General features: G+C 35.3%; 3 protein-coding genes across 15 annotated transcripts in view; 1 reads left to right on the top strand and 2 right to left on the bottom strand.

The window, feature by feature from the left end:
- Positions 1-5,452, bottom strand: part of kmt2ca (lysine (K)-specific methyltransferase 2Ca) — a 137,316-nt gene extending 131,864 nt beyond the window's left edge. For 3 of the 12 annotated variants that reach the window (XM_052596566.1, XM_052596577.1, XM_052596574.1), the window contains exon 1: positions 5,070-5,445. The gene's annotated coding sequence lies outside the window, so the exon portion shown is untranslated. Of the gene's footprint in view, positions 1-5,069 lie in introns of all 12 variants that reach the window. The other 9 variants (XM_052596569.1, XM_052596571.1, XM_052596567.1 and 6 more) reach the window with 7 other exon arrangements.
- A 3,055-nt stretch (positions 5,453-8,507) lies between these two features.
- xrcc2 (X-ray repair complementing defective repair in Chinese hamster cells 2) lies at positions 8,508-12,430 on the bottom strand. Of its 2 annotated transcripts, none has more exons than XM_052596833.1 (4): positions 12,234-12,430; positions 10,925-11,002; positions 10,479-10,632; positions 8,508-9,293 (listed from the first exon to the last, which is right to left on the bottom strand). In XM_052596833.1, exons 3-4 carry the CDS (start codon positions 10,504-10,506, stop codon positions 8,509-8,511), a joined length of 813 nt encoding a protein of 270 aa, XP_052452793.1. In that variant the 5' UTR covers positions 10,507-10,632; positions 10,925-11,002; positions 12,234-12,430; the 3' UTR covers position 8,508. The 2 variants fall into 2 exon arrangements, with proteins under 2 accessions (XP_052452793.1, XP_052452792.1); XM_052596832.1 differs by having other exon boundaries at positions 10,551-10,632; positions 12,234-12,425.
- A 207-nt stretch (positions 12,431-12,637) lies between these two features.
- On the top strand, positions 12,638-26,458 carry actr3b (actin related protein 3B). Its single transcript, XM_052596831.1, has 13 exons — positions 12,638-12,793; positions 12,894-12,945; positions 13,710-13,765; positions 14,124-14,248; positions 15,889-15,999; positions 16,386-16,481; positions 18,000-18,107; positions 18,259-18,402; positions 18,722-18,895; positions 18,986-19,078; positions 22,878-23,003; positions 24,419-24,502; positions 24,583-26,458. The coding sequence occupies exons 2-13, from the start codon at positions 12,902-12,904 to the stop codon at positions 24,676-24,678; spliced, it is 1,257 nt and encodes a 418-aa protein (XP_052452791.1). The 5' UTR covers positions 12,638-12,793; positions 12,894-12,901; the 3' UTR covers positions 24,679-26,458.
- Positions 26,459-27,445: the final 987 nt, after the last annotated feature.

Genomic DNA, 27,445 nt, shown 5'->3' with positions numbered 1-27,445 from the left:
GATAGCCGAATTATAATAAGCAGCCTAATAAAAACAATAGTTATTATTATAATCTAATACATTAATAGGAAAATGAGCCTAATATTGTCTTGATTATCGACAGAAATCTGCTTATGTTCATGTCTCTGACTATCGTCGATAAATGATACTATCGTCTAACGGCACAACCCTGCTGCATTGTATATCGAACGATATACTGTATATCAGGGCTGCACAATAAATTGAATGTAGAGATGCACCGATTGATCGGCCAGGATCGGAATCTGCAGATCTTCCTGATGATCGCTCCGGATCAGTGACCGGCCAATCACTCTCACATCTTTACAGTTTCAAGATGATCCGTTTAGTTACCAGCGGCACAGGAAACGTCATCCACACGTTTTTTGCTCTCTTCTCTCCGACGACCCCTTCTTTCTCACACAATTTTCATTCACACCAGTTAAATAGTGCTTGTACTGTGCATTATTTTAGTCATTCCCGCAGGTTTCACGCTTACACCAAAAGCGCACGCACCACCGGTAAATCTCCATCACGTGCATGCATTCACATGGAGCAGCATTTACTACACAGAGCTGTTCTTCACTGACAAGCTACGCCCTATCTCTATTGTATATTGTGTTGGACTGTATACTACAAGGCAGCAACATGAAAGCCTTTATATTTAAAATCAAATAAAAGGCCAGCATAACATGGATTGCACTGTGATGTTCCATGAGAAACAATGACAGCATTCTTGCCACAGCAAACACAGCGCTAGTGGATTCAGACCAGGTAACACTGGTAGATTACAGTAAACTGAGCATGCTAGGGCAAGTCAATCCTTCACCAGATACTAGTCTCTGTAACTTCTCACTAATACAAATGTGACGAAATAGCAACTTGAAACTCAACAGCACAGCCCCAAGTGAGGGACTGGACATTAAGCAGCCCAAACCAGAGGGCTCCTGGTGTCAAATGATCACTGAATGCATGTAACAACAGACAACAACCAGGTACCGCAGGACTTGTTATGAAAACGACATCACAATAACTACATTGGCTGCAAGTGATACTGAAGAAAATATGATGTTCATTCATCTTTAAGCACAAAAACTTGGGAGGTTATTTAAAACTTTTGCTTTTCAGTCCATTCTCCCAGTGTTTGCTAGGGAATAACGTGTTAACCAACCTCTACTGACTATACACTGACTTTATTGAACCAACTATGATAAATCAAAACTCATGGTTATGGTTAGTGTTTTGTCATTTGTATTCAGATTACATTTTCTAAGTGACAATTTGTTTGCAAACGGGAAAAACTCACTCAGATCACACAGTAAATTTGTTCAAAGATCGTTCATAATACATACTGAAAACTAACATTGCACTGCCATTTTCAACACGAAAACTGATAAAAACTTTAGAAACTCTTAATATAAATTTTAAATATTCCAATTTATGTTCATTTTTCCCCATTGTATTGTCACAGTTAAGAAAAGCACATTTATTCCTCAAACACAATAAACTCAGTGAAAGTTTGATCATGGAACATTTGGTAACCCAAACAGTACAAATAACTTTGTTCCGCCATAAGTGAGCATGAACAGCATTGCCAGATTGCACAAATTAAATAAAACACCGGCCAGAAAGTGTATCTTTCAAGGAGAAAAGCTCTGTTTTGGGGATTAAAGCTCTTCACATCTGGCAACCACTAGCATGAACACTAGTGAAGACTTGTTAGTAATGCAAGATAACGCAAATGCCAAATTAAAAACAACGTTTCAGGATAAATAGCGAGCCTGCGAATATCGTGACAATTATTTTTTATTAAAGGTACAGGTTGTAGGACCTGCCACTAGAGGGCACACTACCAAAACAATAACAATCGTGTGGTTTGACGACGCTAAGGAGGAGCATGGAATGATGGGATTTGTTGTCTTCTACCCAACCGCTGACGGTCATCAATCAGACGGAAAGACAAATCATGGATATAATGCGAGTTAACCGATTTGCACGAGTAGATTACATACAAAGTCAATGCAAAGATGCAATCAGACTATGTATCAGACACGTCCTCGCGTGGGTCTAGAGTTGCGATGCACTTGCGTTGTTTGCCCCATAATACTAATCTTGTTGATCATTGTAATTACATATGGTTTCTGTAAAGATAAGAATACAAAACAACTCACCTGTTGAGTAAAACACAAGCGAGATCAGCATCTCTTTCTAGTTGAAGTTTGTCGCGAAGCTACTTCCGCATTTGTCCACGACACTGTTGTCATGTGGTTTCTGCGTCAGTAAAGGCGGTAACAAAGGGTAACTAACGCCATTGACAGGCGACTTCACTGCCCTGTGTCACTGTTTAGAATGGGAATTTTCTCATGATTTACAAGTAGTTGAAAACATCAGAGATATTGCTAGTAATCAGCCGACAAAATATATAACACTAGCCTAGTGGTTTTTGGATATTTTACTGCAAATATCTTACAAACTGTACCTTTAATCGAGAAAGGTGGATATCGTTATCGAGATTAAAATACGATTAATTGTGCAGCCCTAGTGTTTGCATGTAAGGCCTGGTTCACACGGGACGATTTTAAAATTGTCGGCAGATTTTCCAAACCTGAGAGACCCCACACACGGCGATAAAAAATCACGGGTCTAACAGTTTTGGTCGCTCCGTGTGTGGTGTGCAGCCACACGGCAATATCAACACATCACACACGAACCGATTTGACTCCCGAGCATTCCCAGGTCAGACGGGAAATCTCGCAAAATCCCTCGAGATCAAACGTGACTTTAGAGTAAACAATCATGGCGGACAAAGAGGATGCAGTGGCCATAGTTTGTGCTTTGTTTTTAACGGGGAAAAAAACATAAGAAAAATAAGAAAAGGCGATGGTCAAAGAGGTGGAGACGACGCGAGCATGGACTATACTTGCTATATCATGATATGGAGATAAGTTGTTGTTTTATCTCATAGAAATGTTGTTACGTACTACACAGATTAATAACCGTTGAAATAAACGTTCATATATTAGTTTCCATGTACTCTGGTGGACTGCAGTTGTGGATGTAGTTATGCCCATCGACTTTATTTGTATTTGTTATATTATATACGCCGGCTGTTTTGATTTTGTTTCCCGGTACTATCACTGCCTCGTCACCTCGCTTTCTGATTGGCTACACGCCACAGTCCACAGGCTGCGTGATTGTTTGTCCTCGGGGGACACCACACACGAGAAGAAATCGGGCAAAATAAATCCAACATGTTGGATATCCCCGATTTGAGATCGGAGCGGTCCCGACATTCTTCCGAGCAGAGGAGATTAGTCTTAACACACCACACACGGCAGGAATATTTGATCAGATTATTTTACGATAATCGGAGCATCCTAAGATTGTCGGAAGGGCTGAATCGGGGCTAAAATCGGCCCAATTATCCTGCCGTGTGAACCAGCCTTAAGCAGATTCTGTAAAGCCAAGATGCTTCACTGTGTTGGATTGTGAAGAATAGGTCAGATCTGAACTCCTCTGGAGAGGCTGCCATTAAAGCAACTGAACTCAACCGATTCTCATGTGTCTTATTAAACCACTTAAAGTGAAAATTGGTCTCCTACTATTATGAGAATCGTTCAGCAGAGCTGCAGGAACAGAGGAAAGGCCATCTTCAACATGGAAATAGCTTTCTAAATACTATGCACTATTTTTGTACTATTTATCTTTATGGTCACCATCCATATGGCAGCAAGTGATGTGATGTCCAGTTATCATCTTGACAATTGAAAAAAGGCTAGTTTGCATTTTTATTCCATATATATATATATATATATATATATATATATATATATATATATATATACATTATTTTTTTTATATTATATGTGTGAACTGTAGATCCTAGGTAGTCTGGTCAAATAATGAATGAAGAAAAGATTAAATAATCACATTGCAAATGCAAGGTGTATGCTGTCATACAGCTTTGCCCATATTTTGCTCTGCCAAAATGTGCAATATAAAACAATAAAGCCATCTAGATATTCATTTCATACAGAAAATATGAATACACCGTAAATAGTATGCCATTCCAAACATAGTTTTAAAGAGCCTTTAGGTGGATGTCAAATACAACCCTATTTACAATGCATAGAAATACAATACATTAACTGTATCAGTGTCTAAATAAAATTTAACGTAATTTCGTAAAAAAAAAAAAAAAAAAAAAAAAAAAAAACATTTACAATAAATAAAAGACAAAAATGATTAAAAAAAAAAAAAAAAAGCAAAACATAGTCCCTCAACGAATATGAGCTCATTAAAAACTGTTGTCGACGCCGTTTAACACGTCACACTGCTGTCAATGCATAACCTGTCAAGTTAGCCAACCCTTACAAGCTGGGAAAGTATATCTATATCGTAATAACTTGATTAACACGCTAACAACTAAGGAATATAGAATTCCTTAGTACAATAGAATGCAAGCAGCATTTTAAAGCAGCAGTTTAGCCCAGATGATGAAGTCTTGGTTGAAGGAAACTTGTTTGTTTAGTAGCTCTCAACTTGACTGGAGTAAGATGGCAGGACCCCTGTAAAAACAAAACAACTTTCTGCCACTTAACGTCGGTGTGACGTTTACTAAACTACGTCGGGCCACCCTTACTCTTCTGGACTCAAACCAACGGCATACAAACTTATTTTAAATCCCAACTAGTTATTTTTCTCGTTACTTCCTCGTTGTCCTTTACAGTCCCATAAGATACACAATACTTTCGTTAATTGTGAAGGTTAGGGAGTAACCTGTCATTAGTTAAAGACCTCGATCAAACCAAAACGTATAGCCGCGGAATGATATATGCGCGCTCTCACACTTTATAATAATCTGTCATTACAAATGTTTCAATTTTACTCTTCACACTCGCGCAGGCTGCAACTATCGCCACTTTCCGATGAAAACCAAAACAACACTCGCGTTCCACTTCAAATATTAAACTATCGCACCTTTTACCTAAATATAAACTACAAACACCAACATATAAACATATAAATACGGCGGAAAGCGTGAGGAATGATGAAGAGTAGCTAATGCTTACGGAATTGATGCAATTCTCTTCTTTCCTTTCCAGCTTCCAGCCAACTTAATTCAGAATGTAATCCAAGAAGAAACTTTTCCCAAAGCTCTCATGTGGATTAAGCGTTTGGTACGATATTTCAGGTCGAAACATTCCTCATTTGGGTGAAAGAAGCATAGTTTTCCTCGATTCTATGAATTTTAAAGTTGTAGCGTTTACTCCATCATGGTGGCCATGTTTAAGAGAGACCGAAACACTGCCTGTCACAGCAACGGACAAATAGACCCACTTGAACGTTTAAGACAGTGTTACCGTTTTAAATTGAGTACAACTCGTATAGAACAGTTATAAACCTGATATATGACGTGTGTTGTGCTAATGATATAAGTTATTACGCTTTACAACTGCACGGAGATACATTTTTTAAAAGTCTCACTGACCCCGCGGATCGATACATAGGGACATACTCAAGGTAAAAAGTCTTCTCAGTCGTCAGCGGTAGACGGTAAAACGCGGAAGTAGACTCTGGAAATTGAGCTGGATTGAGTCCATGTCGCTTATCAGCGTACAAAGACAGTATTACTTAACTCAGACTCTTTCATCATCTTTTAGCAAACACTTTTCATATATTATTTCTTATTAAAAACACCCCAGCAAATTATCAAATATTAGTATTGTTTGTTTTGATGACATAAACCAAGCAGTTAGTATCACAAGCTCACCAATTTCCTATTCCAATTTCACACACACACACACACACACACACACACACACACACACACACACACACACACACACACACACACACACACACACACACACACACACACATATATTAAAGCAAATTAAGTCTTTTTTTTTCTTTATAAGCAACAAATAAGCAAATAAATGCAAACTATTCCATCTAATGTATTTACAAATTTCATTGTAACTATAGAAACTAAACCAAAGATAAAGGAATAAAACACATAAAAGCAGTGTTTCATAAGTGTATTTGTAATCCTGTGTTCGTTTTCCTAATAAAAAGGGGGCTCATTAAAGGTCAAGGATTCTGGGAAAGATGTCCAAAGCAGTCCAGGTGCAAGAGGAAATGAGCTTCTTGGCCTGAAAGAAGCAGCAGTGTCTGAGAGACAGTGTCTCACTGATGCTTTGATCGCTCTGCTTCCACACGTTTCCCCTTTCCCTCACTGAAAGATCCACGCTGTGTGTGTGAGAGAGCTTGTGCATGGGACTGGTTACAAATTTGTGTCTTGGAACAGTGTTTAACAACAAAACTGATAATTTTCAATAACAAACACTTCAGGGATTTTTTTAAGGGCTGATTTTTCAATACATATTCTCTAGCCTATAGATTACCATTTTTTTGCCTTTAACATACAAATGAATAACAGCAATTAGGACCTTTGCACACACACACACGCACATCTATTTGGCATGATAATAAAATTCTCTATTTATGTCAATTTAAGCCACTTGAAGGTTGAATAAATTTCCCCTTAGATTTTTCTGTGTAAAAACAACCAATTTGTGGCCTAATTATTCTTTTTTGTAAGTTGATGAAGTGCTAAAGCTAAATGCAAACAGTTTAGTATTCACCCAGTTCCCAGAGAACTCTTTTTAAAGCACCCCACTGGTTAATGAGAGGATTGTCGCACTTGTCTCATAATTGGCTGGAACGTATGATGTGGGTGGTCTTGGGAAGGACAAAAAAATAAAAATCATAGAATTGCATAGCCTAGGTGTCATGCTTTATGCACACGGCCCGTAAAAAGTTGCGTTTTATTATTATCATTCATCATCTGAAACATGATGTGAATGATATTCCAAAAGGACAAATGGAAAAGTGGGGGGAAATGCCCCCTACTGTTTTCCCCAAAATAACCACTAGATAAAATCAAGATTTTTGTTTCTAGTATGGACATATGACAAATATATATGATTATATTTTCAGAATTACAATTAAAATACGCCCATGAGGCATGGCTTTATTACTCTTTTTCTTTTTTTTTTACTACCTAAATGTATATTAACTAGTTGGATGAATAAACATATTTGGATTTTATATTTAAAAATGAGGTTAGTATCAGGTAGTTAGTTAACTAGTGGGTTGGCACCAGCAAACAATATTTTTCAAATAGGCTGTTATAATTTCGTAATTCATAATTATTGACTATATTCTTTTAATGTTTAAGCTAAAACTGCCTATACTCTGAATCTGCTTTAAATGTATAAAGCAAAAGACGGGGCATTTTACCCCACCCATGGGGTGTTTACTCCACCTGAAGTGCAAATCTATGTCAGTCATACTGGAATTTTCTTTTTCTTTTTTTTTGCTAAATATAAGTTCTTAGGCATTTATTTTTATTTGTCCAACTCATAAACTTGATTGTGATCTTTACTGAGCCACTTAATATTCCCTTTTTTTTTTTTTTTTTTAAGAGTACATGCTTACTGACATGTAGGAGCTCTTTCAAGGCTAAGGGCCAGAAAAAGATTTGTTGCTTTTGTAATCACAACCAGTTCACCTCGCACTATCTGAAAGAGCTCAGTGGGAATGTGACATGCCCATATCTGAGCCAAAGTGCACACTGTCCACTTTCAACAAGACTTTTAATTATTTTACTGTAATAGGATTACTCATATATATATATATATATATATATATATATATATATATATATATATATATATATATATATATATATATATAATGGCATGTGATTTGATTTTGCACTTTCCTTTACTTGTGTGCACTACGTAATATTATTGAATTGATGTCACTTTCAACAGTATCAGATGATGAACACAAATCTTAAACTCAACTAAACTGAATAATGTCACTATTATCTTTTGTAGAGCTGCTTTACAGCGGAGTCGAATTTGTTTCATAATTCATCAATTTTGCAACATTGATACTGTCGTTTAATTGATTTGAGCTGAATATCAGAACGATCATCTTGAACTGCTTTCAAGTGGTTTCGTAATCGAGGAACTTTACGGTTACTAAACTGAATTGAATCCATGACACTATTTTCAGCTGTTTAGAGCTGAATTTGAATTTATCTCATATTTCTGCATCACTGATTTACCCGTTTTCTATATTATTGTGAAAATATCCATTACATAAAGCACTATATAAATAAAAGTGACTTGACAAAAAAAATGCCTTTTTTTTCTTTTTTCAAGGGAAGTGAATACAATAAGTTCTTCATTGGCAATTAATCTAACACCTACACCCTAAACCAACATAGGTTTCTGTACGAACGGTCCATTGCAATCATTTCTTTAGTAAAGAAAAAAGAAAAAGGATTGCATTATATTAAAGTAAAGAAAAAAGAAAAAGTATTGCAATATTTGGACTTTTTAAGAATCTTTTTTTTTTTTTTTGGTCCACCAAGTATCCCTCCTGTGTTATAACCCAAAAGCAAATATGTCCCGTGGTGAAAATGTCAGTACATGTTCACTTGTCACATACAAATTTAATACCGTCCTCCATGACATGAAACGAGCATCTTTTGACACCTTTGGTCATTATGCTGGTACATGCTGTGGAGAAAACCTGCTTGTTGTCCTTCGACACATGACTTTTAGTGAACAGCATTCTGTGAGTCACTATTCTCTGCCATGCTTTACACAGGTAGGGCTTGTCAAAGTCTGTAACACTATCAGCTGACCTCCACCTGCGAGATGATGATGGGCCGGGCACTTCTGACACCCCTGGATCAGATCCATAGTTCCTCATTATGGCGTGAGTGGTTGCGAAAATCACAATGCCGTAGTTTCTGCGGAGTCTGTCCAGCAGCTCGGCACACTTCCTCAGGTTAGCCTCCTGACAAACAGTGCTCTCGCCGCCATTGAATCGGTCCACCCAGTAGAAGGAAGAAATGCTGTCGATGATCAGAAGGCCGAGGGAAGGCTGGCTGGAAAAGGTGTTTTCGAGGTAGTGTAGGGTTAGGAGGAGCTGTACTGAGCTGTTGCAGTGCACTACAGACAGCCTGCCCAGACATGAACGCACCCTCTCCTCAGGTTCATTTTCAGAGCCATCAGCCCCCTTACAGTCTTCAGCCAAACGCCCCTCCAGAACGCTCACTAAGCGCAGCATGTCAAAGTGGTAGTCCGTGTCAACGAAGACCACCGCCACCTCCAGACCTCTACTCTGGACTGGCATGATGCAGCGGGTGATGAGGTGGTACAAGGTTTCGGTCTTTCCTGTGCCCTCCGAGCCATGAAACTCCACGACGTCACCTGTATGGATGCAGAACTGCGTTAACACTGTTCGAAATTCTTGTCCGAAATTTTCACACATTAAAAATTATAATGACCTCACGTATAGTCAATCATGTTAACACTACTTCATCCGTTCTAAAAAAAAAAATGTAAAAAATTAAAAAAACAATGGGATCAGGTTTGATTTTCTGTGTTTTCACATCCGTAGCAAGCATTTTAATAGGAAAGGATGATGAATCTTAAAAAAAACTTTAACAGAGTGCTTCCAGTTCAATCCCTTTAAGTCTATAGGTTTTTTGGTTAAATGCCTGTAATTACACCAGCTTAAGATAGTTCCACATTTTATTCTATAGCATGAAATACATAAGCAATACACCCTTTTGATTGTATTTAAAAAAAAAAAAAAAACTTCACTGATTGCTAACATGTGGCTAAAATGGAACTATACAGAGGTTGTCATAATTCATTCAGAATCCATTCAAGTTGGGCTCACTTTAAAGATTATCATGATGAACAAAATGTGTAAGGGTCATACATTTTTTGTTCATCGAAGAGCTTATTTTCTGCAATAATACAAAAGCCAATAGATCAGTCCTACTGGGTTTTTGTTGAGAGAACCAGGGTGATGCGAACTGCCGGGTTGGCCTACAAATATATGTCATCGTATAATACACATTAACATAGCAAATAAGATACATGCCATCATATCACATCCATTAACATAACAAATGGGATGAGCAATTGAGATTTATATTTGAATGTTATTTTTTAATGTCACTAGTGGCACCAAATGGAACTAAAATGTTTGTTTTCAATGTGTTTTTTTTTTTTTTTTTTAGTTACTGACTCAATCAAGAGGCACATTGTTCTTACTTTTTGTCATATAAAAGGCTTATTTATAGTTTCCTTGGAGTCTGCATAATACAATGGGGGGAAAATTATATATATATGCATATATATAATTTTTTTTTCAGTATGTATTAACTATAACATTTACATTTATTCATTTAATAGGAACTTTTTTTTTTCTCTCCCCCAAAATGACTTACAAATGAAATGTTATCATACACATATGAGGACTTCATGCAAAATTTTATCACGTCAGGTTTCAACTGCCACCTGTGAAAATATGTAAGCAATTTATAGTAAGATATTTAATGTCTATGATAGCAAGTTTGCTATCATTTTATAGACCACAGTCACCTCCTGGAGCGTTCAAATGAACCAACATTTTTGAAATTCAATCTCTAATAGATGCAGGGTCAGCTTCTTCACCTTGACCTGGACCACCGTCGACAGGAAAGATACTGGGTTCAATGTCCCTCAATGACTGTCTCCCTTCAAGTCTGCTTACCAACTACAAAAGCACATACATTTTTTTACTGCAAACAAGGTATAACAAGTGGCATGTCTGTGATATCAATTGTACGATTTAAACAATGCACAGATGCCTGAAGCTCAGTTTGAGCTTCCGTCTACTACAGTTTTGATAAACACTTTAATGATCATCTGAATGAACCAATTTGAACGTAAATCTACAGGAACAGTCAATCCCACTTAGCGGGTCATAATGCAAGCCTACGTTTAAATGTATCTAGTAATTGTATGTTTACTTAAAGCTTTAATGTAAAGTGATTTGTCAGCTATACCTGTGCACCATTCTCAGCCATTCTGACTCGTGCTGTCATGTCGTTGATTTTCGCGCAATAATTTCGGAATTCCATTTCCTGGTAAATAAGAGTTGGACGACACTTCAAAACAAAAGTCCTACAGTGTCTAACAAACTATTGAAGCCACATCAACACATGCATTTACATTTTATTTTAGATTTAGCGTATTTTATAGAATATATATATATATATATATATATATATATATATATATATATATATATATATATATATATATATATATATATATATATATATATATATATATATATATGTACGATATGTAAGATTTCCAACTGGTCTTTCACTTCTCATATTTCTTCTGGAATAAAGTTAAATGCCAATTATATTTACTATTTGTTTACATAAAATAGATTAATAGTAGTAAAAATAGTAGTAAATACTTACACCAGGCTCTTTCTAAGACTATAAAATGTGATATCATATTGCATATTACCTGCTAGTATTCTATTCTGTGATTAGTGTTTTTAAAATGTGTTTTGTTTTGATGCCAACAGTCTCTGTAACAAGACACAAAATCCTCTGTAACAGCAGAAACAGATAGTTATTATATATATACATATATATATATATATATATATATATATATATATATATATATATATATATATATATATATATATATATATATACACACACACACTGTTTGTACAATATTTAAATATATAATATTAACATTATATATTTGACAATTATTTAATTTACTGAAATGGAATTTAAGTAAATGTATTGATCCTTTTTATAAAAACTTACATTTCAGACACTATTCTAAAGAACACAGTGGGTAATAATTAAAAACGATTTTAAAGTGTGACATGCACTTAATGTTTTATATATATAAAACATTTGTACATAATATCATGAATTAATTATAAAAACAAAACAAAAAACCGGTGAGAATAATAAGGCAATAAATATAATAATTTATAATAAAATAATTAACTCATTCTAAATAAATTATTTAGGCTAATGTAAAATTAGGACGGACTGCCATCTAGAGTTTACCCTATAAAGGGCATAAGGGACTTTGGTATAATTCGAGTCCACCTTCATTTTTTATGTATGTATCTATTTATTTGTGTGTTGCACACAATAAAAAGTGACGAAATAATAAGTACTGCCAGTAATCTTAATAATCTAAATAATAGTAATAATCAATAATCAACATAGTCATCAATACAGCCCCAATCCCCAAATTTCCCAACGTTCATTGATAACATATTTCGTTTAAATACCAAGAGATACGTCCATTGTTTTTATACGTTACCTGTATTTCATTACAACAAACAATCAGAATTAGTGTGAGCTATTTCCAAATCGATTCGCCATATAATCTTGGACCAAATGAACACAAACCAATTTACAGATTTGGGTCTGTCATTAAAGCTGAACCGTAAGTAAGTAAGAGGTAAAGAACGTAAACATTGATAATGCGCCATGCAGGCACATTGCCAACTCTGAAGCCTACTATGGCAAATTGTTTAAGTCATGAATATTTATTACGCCATGTTGACGTTCCTTCGTAATCTCGGTGGCGAACGTTTGATATTATTTGGTTGGCTCATGATTATTAACAACTACGTCATGACGTCTCTTCGGCTACCTTCATGTGGAGAAGGCTTGGCTTATGAATATTAACAAACTCGTCTTCTTGCCTTCACCATAGTAGGATTCGTAATGTCGCTGTCAGCTCTGTGGACCGTGATGAGGCAGCGCGAGTGGATCCAGCATGTTTCTATTTTTTGCCTTCCCTTTGACTCGGGAAGTAGTCGCACAAAATATAACAGCGCAAGCCATAATTAAAGGACAATACATACCGCAATAAAGGTAAACCTGACAACCCTGTAAACGGCACATGGTTTCCAGACTGTGTAGCTGATGTCGTTAATGTTGTTTCATGCGGATGTGTTTGTGTGTTTGTATCCAGTGCTGGTGATGGCAGTGCGGCCCCCTCCGTGCGTGATAGATTGCGGGACAGGGTGAGTTTGATTACACTTTTATAATACAACCAGATTAATTTAAAGCCTTGCAATCTATCTGATGACAAATCTTTAAGCCAAATATTGTATGCATGTGCTGTGTACTTGTCTAAATGCTTGCCTCAGTATCATTATTTTAAGTTTAATTATTATCTGTGTGACAGATAACAGATATGTCATTATATGATTCCAATGAAAGCATGTATTTGAGGTAGAAAATATACTGAATTAATATAGGCTACTATTCCTAAACTTTGTTAAAAATGCTTCTAATCTTGTTATGATAAGGGTCAAGTGCATGAATTCACTATTCTGGATGGGGGGATATTTGAACTGGGATGTGGGTTGTGTATATATGCCCTAACGTTACATGCATATTTTTGTATCTGTTCTGAGCTGATGAATTCACACTAGTAAATAACTAATTCAGAGGTAAAAGTGTCTTGTTTATGTAAACATCTAGTATCTGCATATGAAAAATTAAGAGAGTGTATAGGAAGCAATAGTCCTGTTATGGTTTTTGGTATGATTTATGCTTTCATCTAAACTATGTTGGTCTTGATTTACTTCGCTGCCATGTTGAGACATTAATCAGGTGCGTTATAGCTATATAGTAAACCTCCACAGCTGTTGCCTGAGAAATGGAAAGACCGTGTGCTCACTGGAAATACTGATTGAAAAATTATAAACAAATAGACTAAACCACAGTCATTCTGATTCATTCATCTCATTCATGATGATGATATACTGTTCTTCCTCTTCAGGTACACCAAGATTGGTTATGCGGGAAACACGGAGCCCCAGTTCATCATGCCATCCTGTGAGCTGCCTGCCAGATTTAGTTGTTAAATGCGCAGCTGGGTAGATCAGTGAAGACTAATACTGCATGTCCAGCACTCAGATCCAGGATATAATATTTGGATCACGAATTTAATTAAACTCTGCCTTAGGGAACCACTATTTAAAGCTGTTATCCACCACTGCTCTAACCTCAATATACCATAGTAGGCTCTGAGTCTGTTAACAACACACATCTTTTGATTGCACTTATTGATCGTGAGTTTTTTTCAATGGATACTGTTAAATATTCAAATTTGTATTGAGCATATTTTATAAGAATGTGCTTTTTGACTTCACAGTGCTACAATAGTCAATTGATAGTAGCATTGTAATTTTAGGTATTGCGATCAGAGAGACTGCCAGTGTTGGAGATCAGGCACAGAGACGTCTCATGAAAGGAGTGGATGACCTCGATTTCTTCATTGGAGATGAAGCCATTGATAAGCCCAACTATGCAACCAAGGTGATCATTTCGTTAAGCTAATACAATTTTTATTGTATCATTTTGTTGGTTGAGGCATGTAGACACTGTGCAGTGTACCTCGGGGCGTTTACAAGCACATTTGTTGTATGCAATCACAAAAGGAAGTACTAATGCTGACCTATTGTAAATACAGTACTTGAAGATCAAAGAGGGCATCTAAATGCAAGTGTACTTCTGCAACAGTTTTTGTGTGTGTGTGTGTGTTTGTATAAAAAGGAAAACTTCCTAGCAAGTACTGTAGCAAACAGTCAATTTAAAATAAGGATGATTAGTTCTAATATGTTATGCCAAACATCCTGTTTAAATTAGAAAAACTGTCCATAAGTATAAGAAAGAAAAAAAAAACTGCACTCATCCAACAGTTTCATGAAATGTATGAAAGTGTTTGGAAATGTCAGGGGGCAGCAATGGTTCAGTTATCAGGAAGTCTAGAACTACTAGAAAAGGCTGTCTTTTAAAACTCAGCTTGAACAAGAAGACTTGAGAGAGGTGAAGGATCACTTTGAAAGGGTTCAGTAACTGAGATGAGAGTGAAGGGGCACCAGTCAACCATGTCAAGGGCTTGACATGATATTGAGCTGTACGGAGGATAGGCACAAAAGAAACCATTGCTCCACTTGCAGTCAGTGTGATAGATTTAGTGATAGAGCTTTTTAAAATCATGTTTGATGAGAATGTAACACTGTCAACCAAGAAAAAAAAGACTAGCGGCAGAGTTTGACAGTCCTGTGTGAAAAAGTCGAGTCACCTTTATTTATATAGTGTTTCATACAATAAAGACTGTTTAAAAGCAGTATCACAGTAATAAACAGAAAATTACAGAATCAGTGAAGCAAGCTTCATCAAATATGAGACAAATCCAAATTAATATTGAATAACACGCTACAGCTAAAATGTGCTTTAGGATGTTTGTTGACATGTCAAAATAAGTATTCTTATTTAAAGCACCACAAAATATTTTGAAAATATGATTTAAAGTGTAAAACCTAATTTTAAAAGAGTACTTCATGTACTTAACAGTTATGAAAATGTACTCTTATTTTTATTTTACTTAAGTGGCCTTTTATTTCATTGATATATTATCTGCATGTACCCTTTTGTAACATTATACTTGAGATATGAAGTACACTACATGTGCACATTAAATGCACACTTCTTTTTCTCAAGGGGTGGTAGCATCATACTGTTGGGTTGCCTTTCATCATCAGGGACCGACCATCTTTTTTCTTTTCTTTTTCTGAAAGAAGAATAGATGATGTAAACTACATGAAGATTCTGCAAGATGTTTCCAAAAAGGAAGCCATAAAGGCAGTTTGTTTTTGGAGAGCAAAGACCAAAAGGCCAAAAGAACATTGGGAAAAAAATAACACTTAAATGTGTGCATATCTCTCACACTTACCAAAATATACATTTTACCACCTCATGATATCATATTTTATACCTGTTCTGTATTACTGTGTTTCATAACTGTTTGGCTTTGTCTTGTACTTATTTTGCTGTTTTTGTCTTTTTTGAAATATACTGTTCTTTCTGAGATTCCTAATGAAAAGTGTGTGTTGTTGAAGGACTGTAGAGTAATGAGGAATTAATGTAATGGTCTTTTTCTGTATACACATCAGTGGCCCATCAGACATGGTATTGTTGAGGATTGGGACCTCATGGAGAAGTTCATGGAGCAGGTCATATTTAAATATCTCAGAGCTGAACCAGAGGACCACAACTTCTTGATGGTATGTCAACTGTTCATTAAAGACATTAAAGATAACATTATGGAGTGTTTGGCACAGAAATATAAAGTGATTTGTGTAACATATTCTTCCCACTGAGGAACACAGGAAGGCCATACATAATTGAAGCTACCATTGAAATATTTGCATAATGATAGATTATGCTGCTTTGTGTGTACCAGAGTGCAACAGTGTTTTTATGTCACAAACAGGATGTTTCCAGTGTGTCTGCTGCATGTGTGCCTTTGTTTCGCTGCTCCATTTGATGATGACAAAACACCCTTTATGTGCGCATGATATTTTACATTACAAAAGACCACATTTCATTTATTCAACAGACCTTTTGTCTCTGTTTATCCTGATGTCGCAGTGCTATATTTTCTCTTCAGACAGAACCTCCTTTAAATACCCCAGAGAACCGGGAATACTTAGCTGAGATCATGTTTGAAACGTTCAACGTCCCAGGACTATATATTGCTGTTCAGGTAAACCTTTCGTTAAAATATGTCAACTTCTTTAGAAAGATGTCAACAAAGAAGAAACATAGAACATTTTGTTTGAAAAGACAGCAATGTATAATATATATTAGCCTGTCAATTAATTAGCTTTTAAATTTAAACCTTCTATTGTGTTGTTGGAAATTTTGATCAAATTTTGGTTACATCAATTATTTTGGGGTCAAATTGATCTCCCAATGGTTTTGATGCAATTCACAAAAAGTCTGGTAAAATACAGAAAACCTTTAATGTAGTTTTTCAAAGTTTCAAATAGAAAAACACATGCATACCTATGAAGTTAAGACTCAAAGTGTACCTGAAATTGAAAACTGGTCTTTTGAATCAACTGAAGAGAATTATCTGTTTGTTTGTGAAATTATGTGAAATTATGTCTTTGGCTGTTGCTGAAGTGTGTGTAAAGAAACCGAGAAACAAAAAGAGACATAATTAGCGTAGCTGCTGTTCCAAATTTGTTTAACCCAAGCTAAAGAATAGTAATGTGCATTTGATCAGATATAACTGCAGTACAAGCCTGTTTATTGAGGATGCAAGACAACCATTTAGCAGTGCATTAAAATAGTCCAATCTCTTTCTGCATAGAAACAGGTAACATGTTTCGTAGCTTGGCAGTTTCTAAGATGGAAGAATGCTATTTTTGTAACATATTATTTATGGAAATATGATATTCAAGACGAGTTGCTGTCAAATATAACACTCACATTTTTTAAGAAGTAACATTGCATTTGTCTAGTTGAAAATTGTAATCCAAGAGATTCTGTGTACTTTTTAATTTTTTTGTCCAATAAGTAATATCTCTTTATTGGTCATCCAGTCTTTAAAATTTTTAACACACTGTATTAGCCCAAATAATTAAAAATTTCATCTGGTCTTGTTGAGATAGACAGTATAGTTGAGTATCATCAGCATAACAGTGGAAACTAGTACCATTTTTTCTAATAATATTACCAAGGAGCAACATGTATATTGAAAATAGCAGAGGACCTAGGACAGATACTTGTGGCACCCCATACTTTACTGGTGATAATTAAGATGACTCCCCATTTAAATAAACAAAATGGTAACGATCAGACAGGTAGGATCTAAACAATCTTGAAGCCTGCCCTTGAATACCTGTATTGTTTTGTAATCGATCTATGTCTATGTCATGATCTATGGTTTCGAATACAGCACTAAATTATGAAGGAAACGTTTTTATTTTGTGCTTATTATTTTTTTTTTTTTATATATATATATATATATATATATATATATATATATATATATATATATATATATATATATATATATATGTGTATATATGTGTGTTATAAATCATACAAATAGCATTTTTTTACACAAGATGAGTTTAATAATGTATCATATTTCTTTTTCTTTTTTTTTTACATTTCTTGTATTATATATATTGAAGTTCACATTAGACACATTCCTGTTTTCAGCATGGAATATGTCAGAAACAGCCATTTTATCTCTGTGGATATTTTTTAGGCTGTTTTGGCATTGGCTGCATCATGGACTTCTAGACAGGTTGGAGAAAGAACACTAACAGGAATCGTGATTGATAGTGGTGATGGGGTTACTCATGCTATACCAGTGGTAAACAGTTTTATACAGTACCATTAAAAAGTAGACGTATAAGCTAAAAACACACACATTTTATTGAACTAGATTAAGTTTGATCTGCAAATATATGTTGCTAGAGTTCCTCAACAATTTCGCTGATTTCTGTTCCTATTTTATATCTTAGGCAGAAGGCTATGTGATTGGCAGCTGTATAAAGCACATCCCTATAGCAGGCAGAGACATCACCTACTTCATTCAACAGCTGCTAAGAGAGAGAGAGATCGGCATTCCTCCGGAACAGTCACTGGAGACTGCAAAAGCTGTTAAAGTGAGTATCAGCAGGGATGATATTCCCTCTCTGGACTGCTTCATTCCGATTGGTCGGCTGTGATTTACAGTGATCAAATATTTTATTTTATTTTATTTTATTGTGTGTAGAGAAATAAAGTAAACTTAGATTTCACAGTTTTCTGCTTATTATTTTTTTCTTTAAATATGTAGTAACTGGGATAATGCATAGTCAGTGTACAGGTTCTGCTCTGGATTAATTTTCTAATAGCAAATTACCATACAATAGCCATATTGATATCTAAAAGAACTTCTGTACTCCCTGTCTGCATTGCTCTGTTTTTGTTTGTTTTTTTAAGGAAAGGTATTGCTACATCTGTCCAGACATAGTGAAGGAGTTCACCAAATATGACATGGACCCTGGGAAATGGATTAAAAAATACAAGGGAATCAATTCTATCAACAAAAATGAATTCCAAATAGATGTTGGATATGAGCGTTTTCTGGGACCAGAGATATTTTTCCACCCTGAGGTAAAAAGACCTCACTCTCTGAATTATTCAGCATGTATACCTAGAATGACCTTTGGAAACTCTGTAGTAAAAGGTCTTTTCACTCTGTAGTTTGCCAACCCAGACTTCATGCAGCCCATCTCAGATGTAGTGGATGAAGTCATTCAGAACTGCCCTATCGATGTCAGAAGACCACTTTACAAGGTATAACACCAATATTATCATGCAGCAGAGCGCTGCAGTGTTGATGTATTTTTGTAGGCCAAGGGAACCCTGATTCCCTCAACTAAACACAGTAAGCTCTGTGACCAACAAAAGTTTATGATTCTTACACATGTTGTTCATCATAATAATCTTAACAAAAAAAAAAACAACAACAGCATTTTAAATCCTTTATAATATCTTGAGCGTTAACCAGGAGTTTCAGTAAGTTGACAGAGTTAAACGAAGACAAAATTCTCCAAACTTCCAGGCTGTAGAAGTGAGTAAGAGGGTCCAGCTATAGATGAACTTAGGATACAGAAAATGTTGTATATACTTAGAGGCATATGGAAAATCAGCTGATAATTTTGAATCTGTTCTAATAAATTAACAGTACAATAATAATTATAGCAACGCGCAAACATGATATGTTCATGAAACATCATCCAATCTTTGCTCAAATTAGGTTAACTGAGCATTTCTTTATTCTGCAGAACACAAAATAAGATATTTAGCAGAATGTTTGCAACCAAAACAGTTTTGGTGGCCATTGATTGCCATTATATATAAAAAATATATATTTTCCAGATATTTTTTTTTATGTTCCACAGAACGAAAGAATGTCATACAATTTTTCAATGACATGAGGGTGAGTAACTGATGAACTATCCCTTTAATATCAAAATAGATACAGTGGATTTAGACAACTAGAATATCCTATTAAATTATATAACACAAGAAAAGGGGATTGTAAATTTACCCATTCACATTTATTAGATTATTCAGGATTATTCGACTTAAGTGGAATGGAGTGTTAAACCCCAGATAAATTTGCATTACATTCAGTGAAATTACATTGGTATATCAAATACAGCTATAGATCAGCACGACTTCTGGCTTTCAGTGAGTTTGTTAGCATCGACCCTGTACATTACAGTCTTCAGACTTCACTGTCCAGCTGACCAGTCAATGAGAAATTACATTTGCACAATAAGGTGCACTAATATAGGCCAGCAACAAACATGGTGTAGAAATATTTATGATATCCAATTTGATCAAACTTAAACTCCTAGTGTTTTCCTCTATTTCCAAAGTCCTTATTGGAGCAAGCTGACTTCATATTTTTTTTATTTCTAGTCATGCAAATACAGCTAAAATCACAGTAAAACGTTATTCAGGTTGGTGTAGCTAATACACACATGTGCATTGTAGAGTAAAACTAGGGAGAATGAAAAGTGATTATTATTAGCTAAAAGGTTAGATGTCTTTTCATTGACATTTTTCCTCCCCTACTGTCTATTGTTTTAAACTGTAAAAAAAAAAAAAAAATATATATATATATATATAAGTGCAAACAGAATTGTGGATATTTTTACTGACTGAATATTGCTTTTGCTTGGGATCAGTTCTTCTATTTTTCCAGCAGGGGTCAATGTTTATCCACTGAGTTCACAATTACTCAACACACTCTAGGATGGAGAGAGCATTAACTGATCACAGCAAATTGGATGAACAGCTCTGAAATAGCCTCAGTATCCATTTCTATATCTCACATCTCGCAGCTTGACTGAATAAATAGCGTCTTGACAAATTCAATTATGCACACTGATAATTAGTGCGCATCTACATCACAGTGCAGTGAAATGACTCCTATTCATTTGCCTTCAAAACAAACCTCGCTCTGGACTATACTGAAAGAATTGGATATTAAACGGAAAGTGCTTTGATGCTCTTTAAGCTCTATTTTCTTTTTCTGCCAGCATTTCTGGAGGTGGAAAACATCTCGGCAGCATATGCAAACTAATCAACAAAAGCCTCTGAACACTGATTGGTTCATCTAGGGTTGTATCTAGAACTGACATTTGATAGAACTGAAACTTGCTTGCCAATTGTCTTGATATCTGAAAAATGTATTGCAGTCCAACCTGTGAGCCAGTTCAGTTCTTTTTTCTGCTAAGGATAACAAGCTTTATAGGATTGTTGGATTTATTGTCATTTGTCAGCAAACATTTAGTAGTTTTTTTTTTAAACAAAAGTTTCAGAGTGGGTTGAAGGACATCTTCTATAACAGAGAACTGCAATACCCATTATGTGTGTGCGCGCACACACACACACACACACACACACACACACAATAACTGTTTTTAAACCTAAATATACCCATATTTCTCCCAGCATGGACATGAGGGAGGTTTACAGTTGCCTTTATTGTTTTGGACAGCTATAGAATAAAACATGAAACATCATTCTCAACCCGTTTATTCATCAAGAATTGATTGAATAATTAAAAGTGAAAAGGTGCTTGCAGAAAGACCCAGGGTTTGCATGTAGCATGTGTTTGGGCAACGACACGCATACTGTAATTGGATAGGTTGTCTTGCATAAGCATAGGATATAGGTTAGTACATGACATATAACCGGGTGCATTGATTGGTTGTGCAGATATTTACTATTTAAATTTGTGAACTGTAAAAGCTGCATAATGTCAGAAAGCTTTCATTATACTGTACCTGAGGGAAAAATAGACATTCACATCTTGAAGGGGCCTTAGTAAGATTGTTTTACACAACTTTAAGCAGAGGTGGTAATGCAAAAGACCTTACAAAATGTAAACTAAAATGTATTAAGGCACACCTGAGTAAAGTTTTTTTTTTTTTTTTTTTGCCAGCTCAAAATTCAGTGTAAACACATAATGCTGCATTAAAACCACATTAAAGTATGCCTTCTCCGACTCCCCTCAGCTGCTAGAATAAAATTATGCAATTGTAATTATAGTTTCAGTGTATTTATTCCACCTTTGAGCAACGTTAAATAGTAAAGAAACCTAAATGTCACTTCAGAAGCACTTCTGTGCCACCCCTGCAGTGTCAATTTGACATTATTCGATTATCCTCAGCTGGAGGGTTAAGTCTTCAGGTATAAAAAAAAATGAATTATAGATTAAATGAATTATGTGCATCTTAATATCACCAAAGAACAGAGGGCAAATGAAAAAGGTGCATGTTAGTTTGCACATATCTTACCTATTTCTGGCATGCAGTGTAGATTAAAAGCTGCTCACCTCAGTGAAAGGGTCCACTGCCATAGTCCATCTACCCTTTAAACTCATCATAAGAAAAGATGGAAGAAGCCAGCCTTTTATTTCCTAGATGAAACCAGCATTTCCTAATCCAAGAAGCGGGATATCTCCTCAAGTTGGTTAAGTAAGAATTGAACCCTGAAACCTGTAATGGAACAAACATCTCCTGCAGATACCCTGTTATAAGATGACCCCATTCAGCACATGGCCATTTATTCACAGCATGCAACTCTACTGTCCTTGTCAGATTCTGCTGGAAAAAAATAAAGTAACTGTAGCTTATTGCAGAAGTATAAAGGGAAATAAAATCTATATTTTGCTTTTATATTTTATTAAAACATTCTGTGGACTGGAGGATTTATTTAATAAGCGGACACAATCTAAATGTATTACTTGTTTCCACAGTATTGCAAGGGGTTTATTTTAATTTCAGTGACTTAATATCTGTAATGTTGTGTTTTTTTTTATTTTTATTTATTTATTTGTTAAAATTAAGTTTTAGTCCCTATTAACAGCACATGGAAGGTGGAGCAGTAATGCTTTGTCTGTGTCACGAAAATGTATCCATTCAAACAGAAGCAAATATGTGTATGTTTATATATATATATGTATATATGTATGTGTGTGTGTGTGTGTGTGTGTGTGTGTGTGTGTGTGTGTGTGTATTATGTTTTCTTTTTGGGTGAAAATAATAAAAAGGCATATATATTGTGTGTGTATTAGAACATAGTCCTGTCCGGTGGCTCCACTATGTTCCGGGACTTTGGCCGCAGACTGCAGCGGGACCTGAAGCGTGTGGTGGACGCCCGACTCAAAATGAGTGAGGAGCTCAGCGGAGGCAGAATAAAGGTCTGATCTCATTACGGTCTCAGAATTTCTCCCTTCACGCTCAAATTCAGTATTCGTAAGGCTGATGGCATGTTAAGGTGTCGACACAAAGGCTGTTTCAAGAGGTTCTTAATTACTCTACCCAAAATCTAAGGCTGCACTTCATGTATTTTAACAGCTTACACCATAATGAACTGTTGCTAGCTCAATGGAAAGATAAGATGAGGTGAACTAAATATTTGTTTAGTTTTCATTCAGTTGTGAAACTGTAAAAATAGTCCACTGTAATTGCGATAAGCACCCGAGTGGTCGAAAGGATGGAACAAGGACACAATAGTTGTTTAGTAAAAACAAATGTGGAAAATGTGCAGATAAAGAAAGTGTCAAAAGCATAATTCAAATAAACTGCATTTCTGCACGTCTGTAAATTTAAGACATTTGACAGGAACACAGTATGTCATATTGTCCTCTAAATTTAAACATCTAGGGAGACATAAAAAAAAAAACAAATATCTGCCAATGTGCTCGGAAAAATCTACTCCATTCAAAGGAGAGAAAAAAGTGCTATGACTTTTAGGACACTGATTTAAGACCTTTTAAGACCTTCATTTGTGTACTGGTGAATTGATGCCTTTTAAGACATATTTAAACCTGCAAAAACCTTAACAGAAAAAAAACTTTAAAACTGCAATATTACAACTTCCCTCCATATAAGGTTGCAGCATTTTTGCAGTCAAGGAGCACTATCAATAACCTTTTTTTATTTGATCTCAAATCACAATCTGTCCACAAGCTCTCACACGGAATAGTGAAGTGAACCTTATATGTGCATGCAAATACCAACTCTTTGCCTTATGGATTTTTTTCGATAAATAAAATAACGTAATAATAAATGTCAATAAATGCAACAAAAAAAAAAAAAGATAAAAAAAATACATGTAAACATAAATGATACCGGAAATAAATAAATAAAATAAGTACTCCTTTTCAGGTTTGAGCTTTTTTTCTACTTTTTTTTAGGCCACATCCACCCTGCTAAAACATGGAAATAAAAAATAAAAAGCTGCAATAAATATTATAAAACCAGCAATACATAATGACAGACAGTAAAAAATACAGTGATGGTGATGGAAGACTACTCCATGGTCTCTCCATCACAGTAATTACAAATGGATTATTTATCCAATATTTATGTGTGCATGTTGTGATTTGTTTGTGTTGTTGTTCTATGTATCGCTCTATTCAATTAGCTAAATGATAGTGGAATAAGGAGTCTTCTGAGCATTTCAAGTGGTGTTTTTTTATTCGATGTTCTGAATTGGTCACTTACAGTAGGTTTCATAGAAGACAGCTGCCTGTGTCAATAGCAATAGCAGCTACACACCTTGCTATTGTGTTTTTTTCTGCTTTTTCTGTACATCTGATTCTACTTTTAGCCCAAACCCATGGAGGTCCAGGTGATATCTCATCACATGCAGCGGTATGCCGTGTGGTTTGGTGGATCGATGTTGGCTTCTACGGTAATGCTTATATATTTCGTTATGTCACAGTCTTTTTACAGTACATTTCGAATATATTTGTACATTTTACTTTCCTATAGCCCGAGTTCATCCAAGTCTGCCACTCTAAGAAGGACTACGAGGAATATGGACCCAGAATCTGTCGCCACAACCCGGTCTTTGGCATCATGTCCTAGTGTACTGGCCTTGCACCCCACTGTAAGCCTAAATATCAATTCAATCGATTTATCACCTCCCCGTACTACGCTTTGATTGCCACTACTCTTTGTAAAGGAAGAATTCAGGCTTTGAGAAGCTTAGAATAGAAAGAACAAAGCTTTTTGTTTATCAGTGAAAATGTCAAAGCCAGGCACAAGGGTATTATGTGGATTGGATCTGGAGACTTGAGGCTTGTGCTTTGATAGCAAGCGCTGAATGTTCAATATTCCAAATGCAGCATAAAAGAGGAATTCAAGAATTGCACATCGACTGCAGGCTGCTCAGGTGAAGCCATAAAGGGGGAACTGTTTACTTTGGAACACATTACAGTGTTCTGTTCATAATTTAAAGAAATACTTCAACCTACAATGAACATTCTGTCATGGTATTTCAGACCCATGTGACAAAAGGAGAAATTTAGCAGAATGTCCAAACTGTTTTTTTCCATGGAATGAAAGGATGCAGTGACTGGTGGCTATTAATCTAAAAAATATATAATTGGCGTAGTATAAGTACATAGGAGGATTAGCAATAATAATAATAATAATAAAAAAAGCAACAGCTTGAGATTAAAGTAATTATAATGCAAGATAAAACTATTCACATTTTGAGAAAAAAATTGCAATGTTAAGAATAAACTCAAAATTTTGAGAAATGAAGTCATTGTGTTTCGAGAAAAAAAAACTCATCAAATTTAGAAGAAAAACAGTCAAAATAAAATATTGACAAAAAAAGCTACTTTATTGAATTATTGAAACAAAATTTTGAGAATAAAGTCATTATGTTTGACCAATTTTGGCCGATCTCACTCTTCCGTTTCTCATTACATATAACATCGGAAAAGTGGAAATCAATTGTAAGGGAATTTTAAATCATTTTATTTTGCTGTTTGGATTCTTTAAAGCACAAAAGTTATCCAACTTCACAGTTCAGTAGCCTGCCTGTTGTTCTTCACATAGCTAGTAACCTGTCCAGGTATTCTGGAACAATCCAATGTTGCTTTGAAAAACTGTCACAAACGTAAGATGGATTACCTGATTGAAGTTTTGAACAACTGGGCTCAAAAGACTTGGAAATATGGTCATACGGATAATTGTTTTGATACTATTATGTTGCTTTTTGTCTTTTTTGAGCTTTATAGCCACGGTCATTGCCTATATGGAAAAACTTCTCCTTTTGTGTTGCATGAGAGATAATCATTTGAACGACTATGGTTTCAGACACTACTACTAATAGCTGTCCCTTCAAATTGTGCACTATGTAAAGGGGTAAAGCCTGGAAACTTCCAGACAGGTGTATTGGGGCTAGTTGGAGCTAAACCCTGCTGGACATTGGCCCTTCAGGAGAAGGATTGGACTCTTTATGTGATCTGTATGCATGTAGGTGCCTGAGCTTGTTTTTTATTAGCCTTCACTGAATGAAAAGTAGAATGTTGATAGAGTTTTCTATATTATATGAAAGATTATTTAAGAATTAGTTTATATTTGTATTAAAGTACAAATGGACTTGGGGCAGTGAATTTGAAAAGTATTTACCGTGTTCTTACTGAAGGTTCGGTTTAAAGCTGAAATAAGAGGAAATATATATTAAATTATTTTTTTCGGGAAGAAAACCTATTTTATTTTAATGCTCAAATGCGCACTATTTACTGTATGTATGTTATTTCAACACATAGCAGTAAGAAGCACTAGCAACCATGTTTGCCAAGAAGAAATCTGCTGTTTAAGGCTACAGTGAATAAAGCTCCTCTTTCTGAAAGTTTTCTTTTTTCTCTATCAGTCTTTTCTCCCTAATTCAGTCGTCTTCAATCTTCTATCCTACCTTTGCATCTCATTTGGTTGCTCTGGTAAATTTACAGTTAGGCCTGGTCATCTATGACATTATTTTTTTTTTCAGCTGCTTACACACAAAATCTTCTGAAACCTGACACTCAAACACCAGAGCCACACACCAAATCTGCAAAACCGTACGCTAATTCTCGGCCTTTGCCTCGGTTTTCAATTTCATAAAACACTTTTAGCTAAACACAACATACAATCCTCTATGTAACATACACAAATATAACAGGAATTAATATTGCAGCAAAGGTGTTTGCAAAAGTTTTCTTTTGAGATTTTTGAGAATTTTGTGTGTGCAATTCTTGGATTTGTGTGTAAAGTTTTGAAAATGTATAAGCAGTTAAAAAAAAAAAAAATGGTAAAGAAAATTGTTCTCCCAAATGCATATTTAACTCTAGAATAGCAATAATGAGATGGGTTCCAAATTATTTTGACCGATTAAAAAGATATATAATAAAAAGCTGTAAACAAAGACCCCTAAACTCAACATAAAGAAGCATTTACAATAAAACACTCATTCAGAATGAACTGTAAACAAAACTATTTCTATGTGTAAAGAAAAAACCCTTTGTTGCTTTAATACTGAATAATAGTAATATTTTTTTTTTTTTATGATACAAATTTTCTTTGGCAAGTGTAATATACATATTAAAGCAAGTTTTCCCAAAGTTCAGTAGACTCCCTGTCTGAGCTTCATTTGGCCTTTTTTGAAGGTTCTCTAAAAGCCAAGCCTTCCAATGAGCTTCCATTAACACCTCAAGGTATTTTTGGATTTGCCCATCTGACTTCTTATACCATGCTCGCTCAATCCACCTGACTTTGAACAGACACAAGGCTCCGGGTGCCAGCTTGTCTACAGGTCTAACCACAGGCTCATCTCTGTAAGAACTGGTGAACTAACCTTACT

This window comes from Carassius gibelio, chromosome B24, assembly GCF_023724105.1.
Source record: "Carassius gibelio isolate Cgi1373 ecotype wild population from Czech Republic chromosome B24, carGib1.2-hapl.c, whole genome shotgun sequence".
NCBI classification, from domain to species: Eukaryota; Metazoa; Chordata; class Actinopteri; order Cypriniformes; family Cyprinidae; genus Carassius; species Carassius gibelio.
Note: the sequence above shows the minus strand (reverse complement) of the source record. Positions and strands in the feature narration are given on the sequence as shown.

Bases quoted from the DNA above. Each gene is read 5' to 3' on its own strand.
- xrcc2 (XM_052596832.1), bottom strand. From the start codon at position 10,999: ATGGAATTCCGAAATTATTGCGCGAAAATCAACGACATGACAGCACGA. The intron at 10,633-10,924 runs GTATAGCTGACA...GTGCTTTTGTAG, and splicing joins TGGCTGAGAATGGTGCACAG to TTGGTAAGCAGACTTGAAGG. The intron at 9,294-10,550 runs GTGAAGAAGCTG...GCATCCATACAG, and splicing joins CGACGGTGGTCCAGGTCAAG to GTGACGTCGTGGAGTTTCAT.
- actr3b (XM_052596831.1), top strand. From the start codon at position 12,902: ATGGCAGTGCGGCCCCCTCCGTGCGTGATAGATTGCGGGACAGG. The intron at 18,896-18,985 runs GTAAAAAGACCT...TTCACTCTGTAG, and splicing joins AGATATTTTTCCACCCTGAG to TTTGCCAACCCAGACTTCAT. The intron at 24,503-24,582 runs GTAATGCTTATA...ACTTTCCTATAG, and splicing joins GATCGATGTTGGCTTCTACG to CCCGAGTTCATCCAAGTCTG.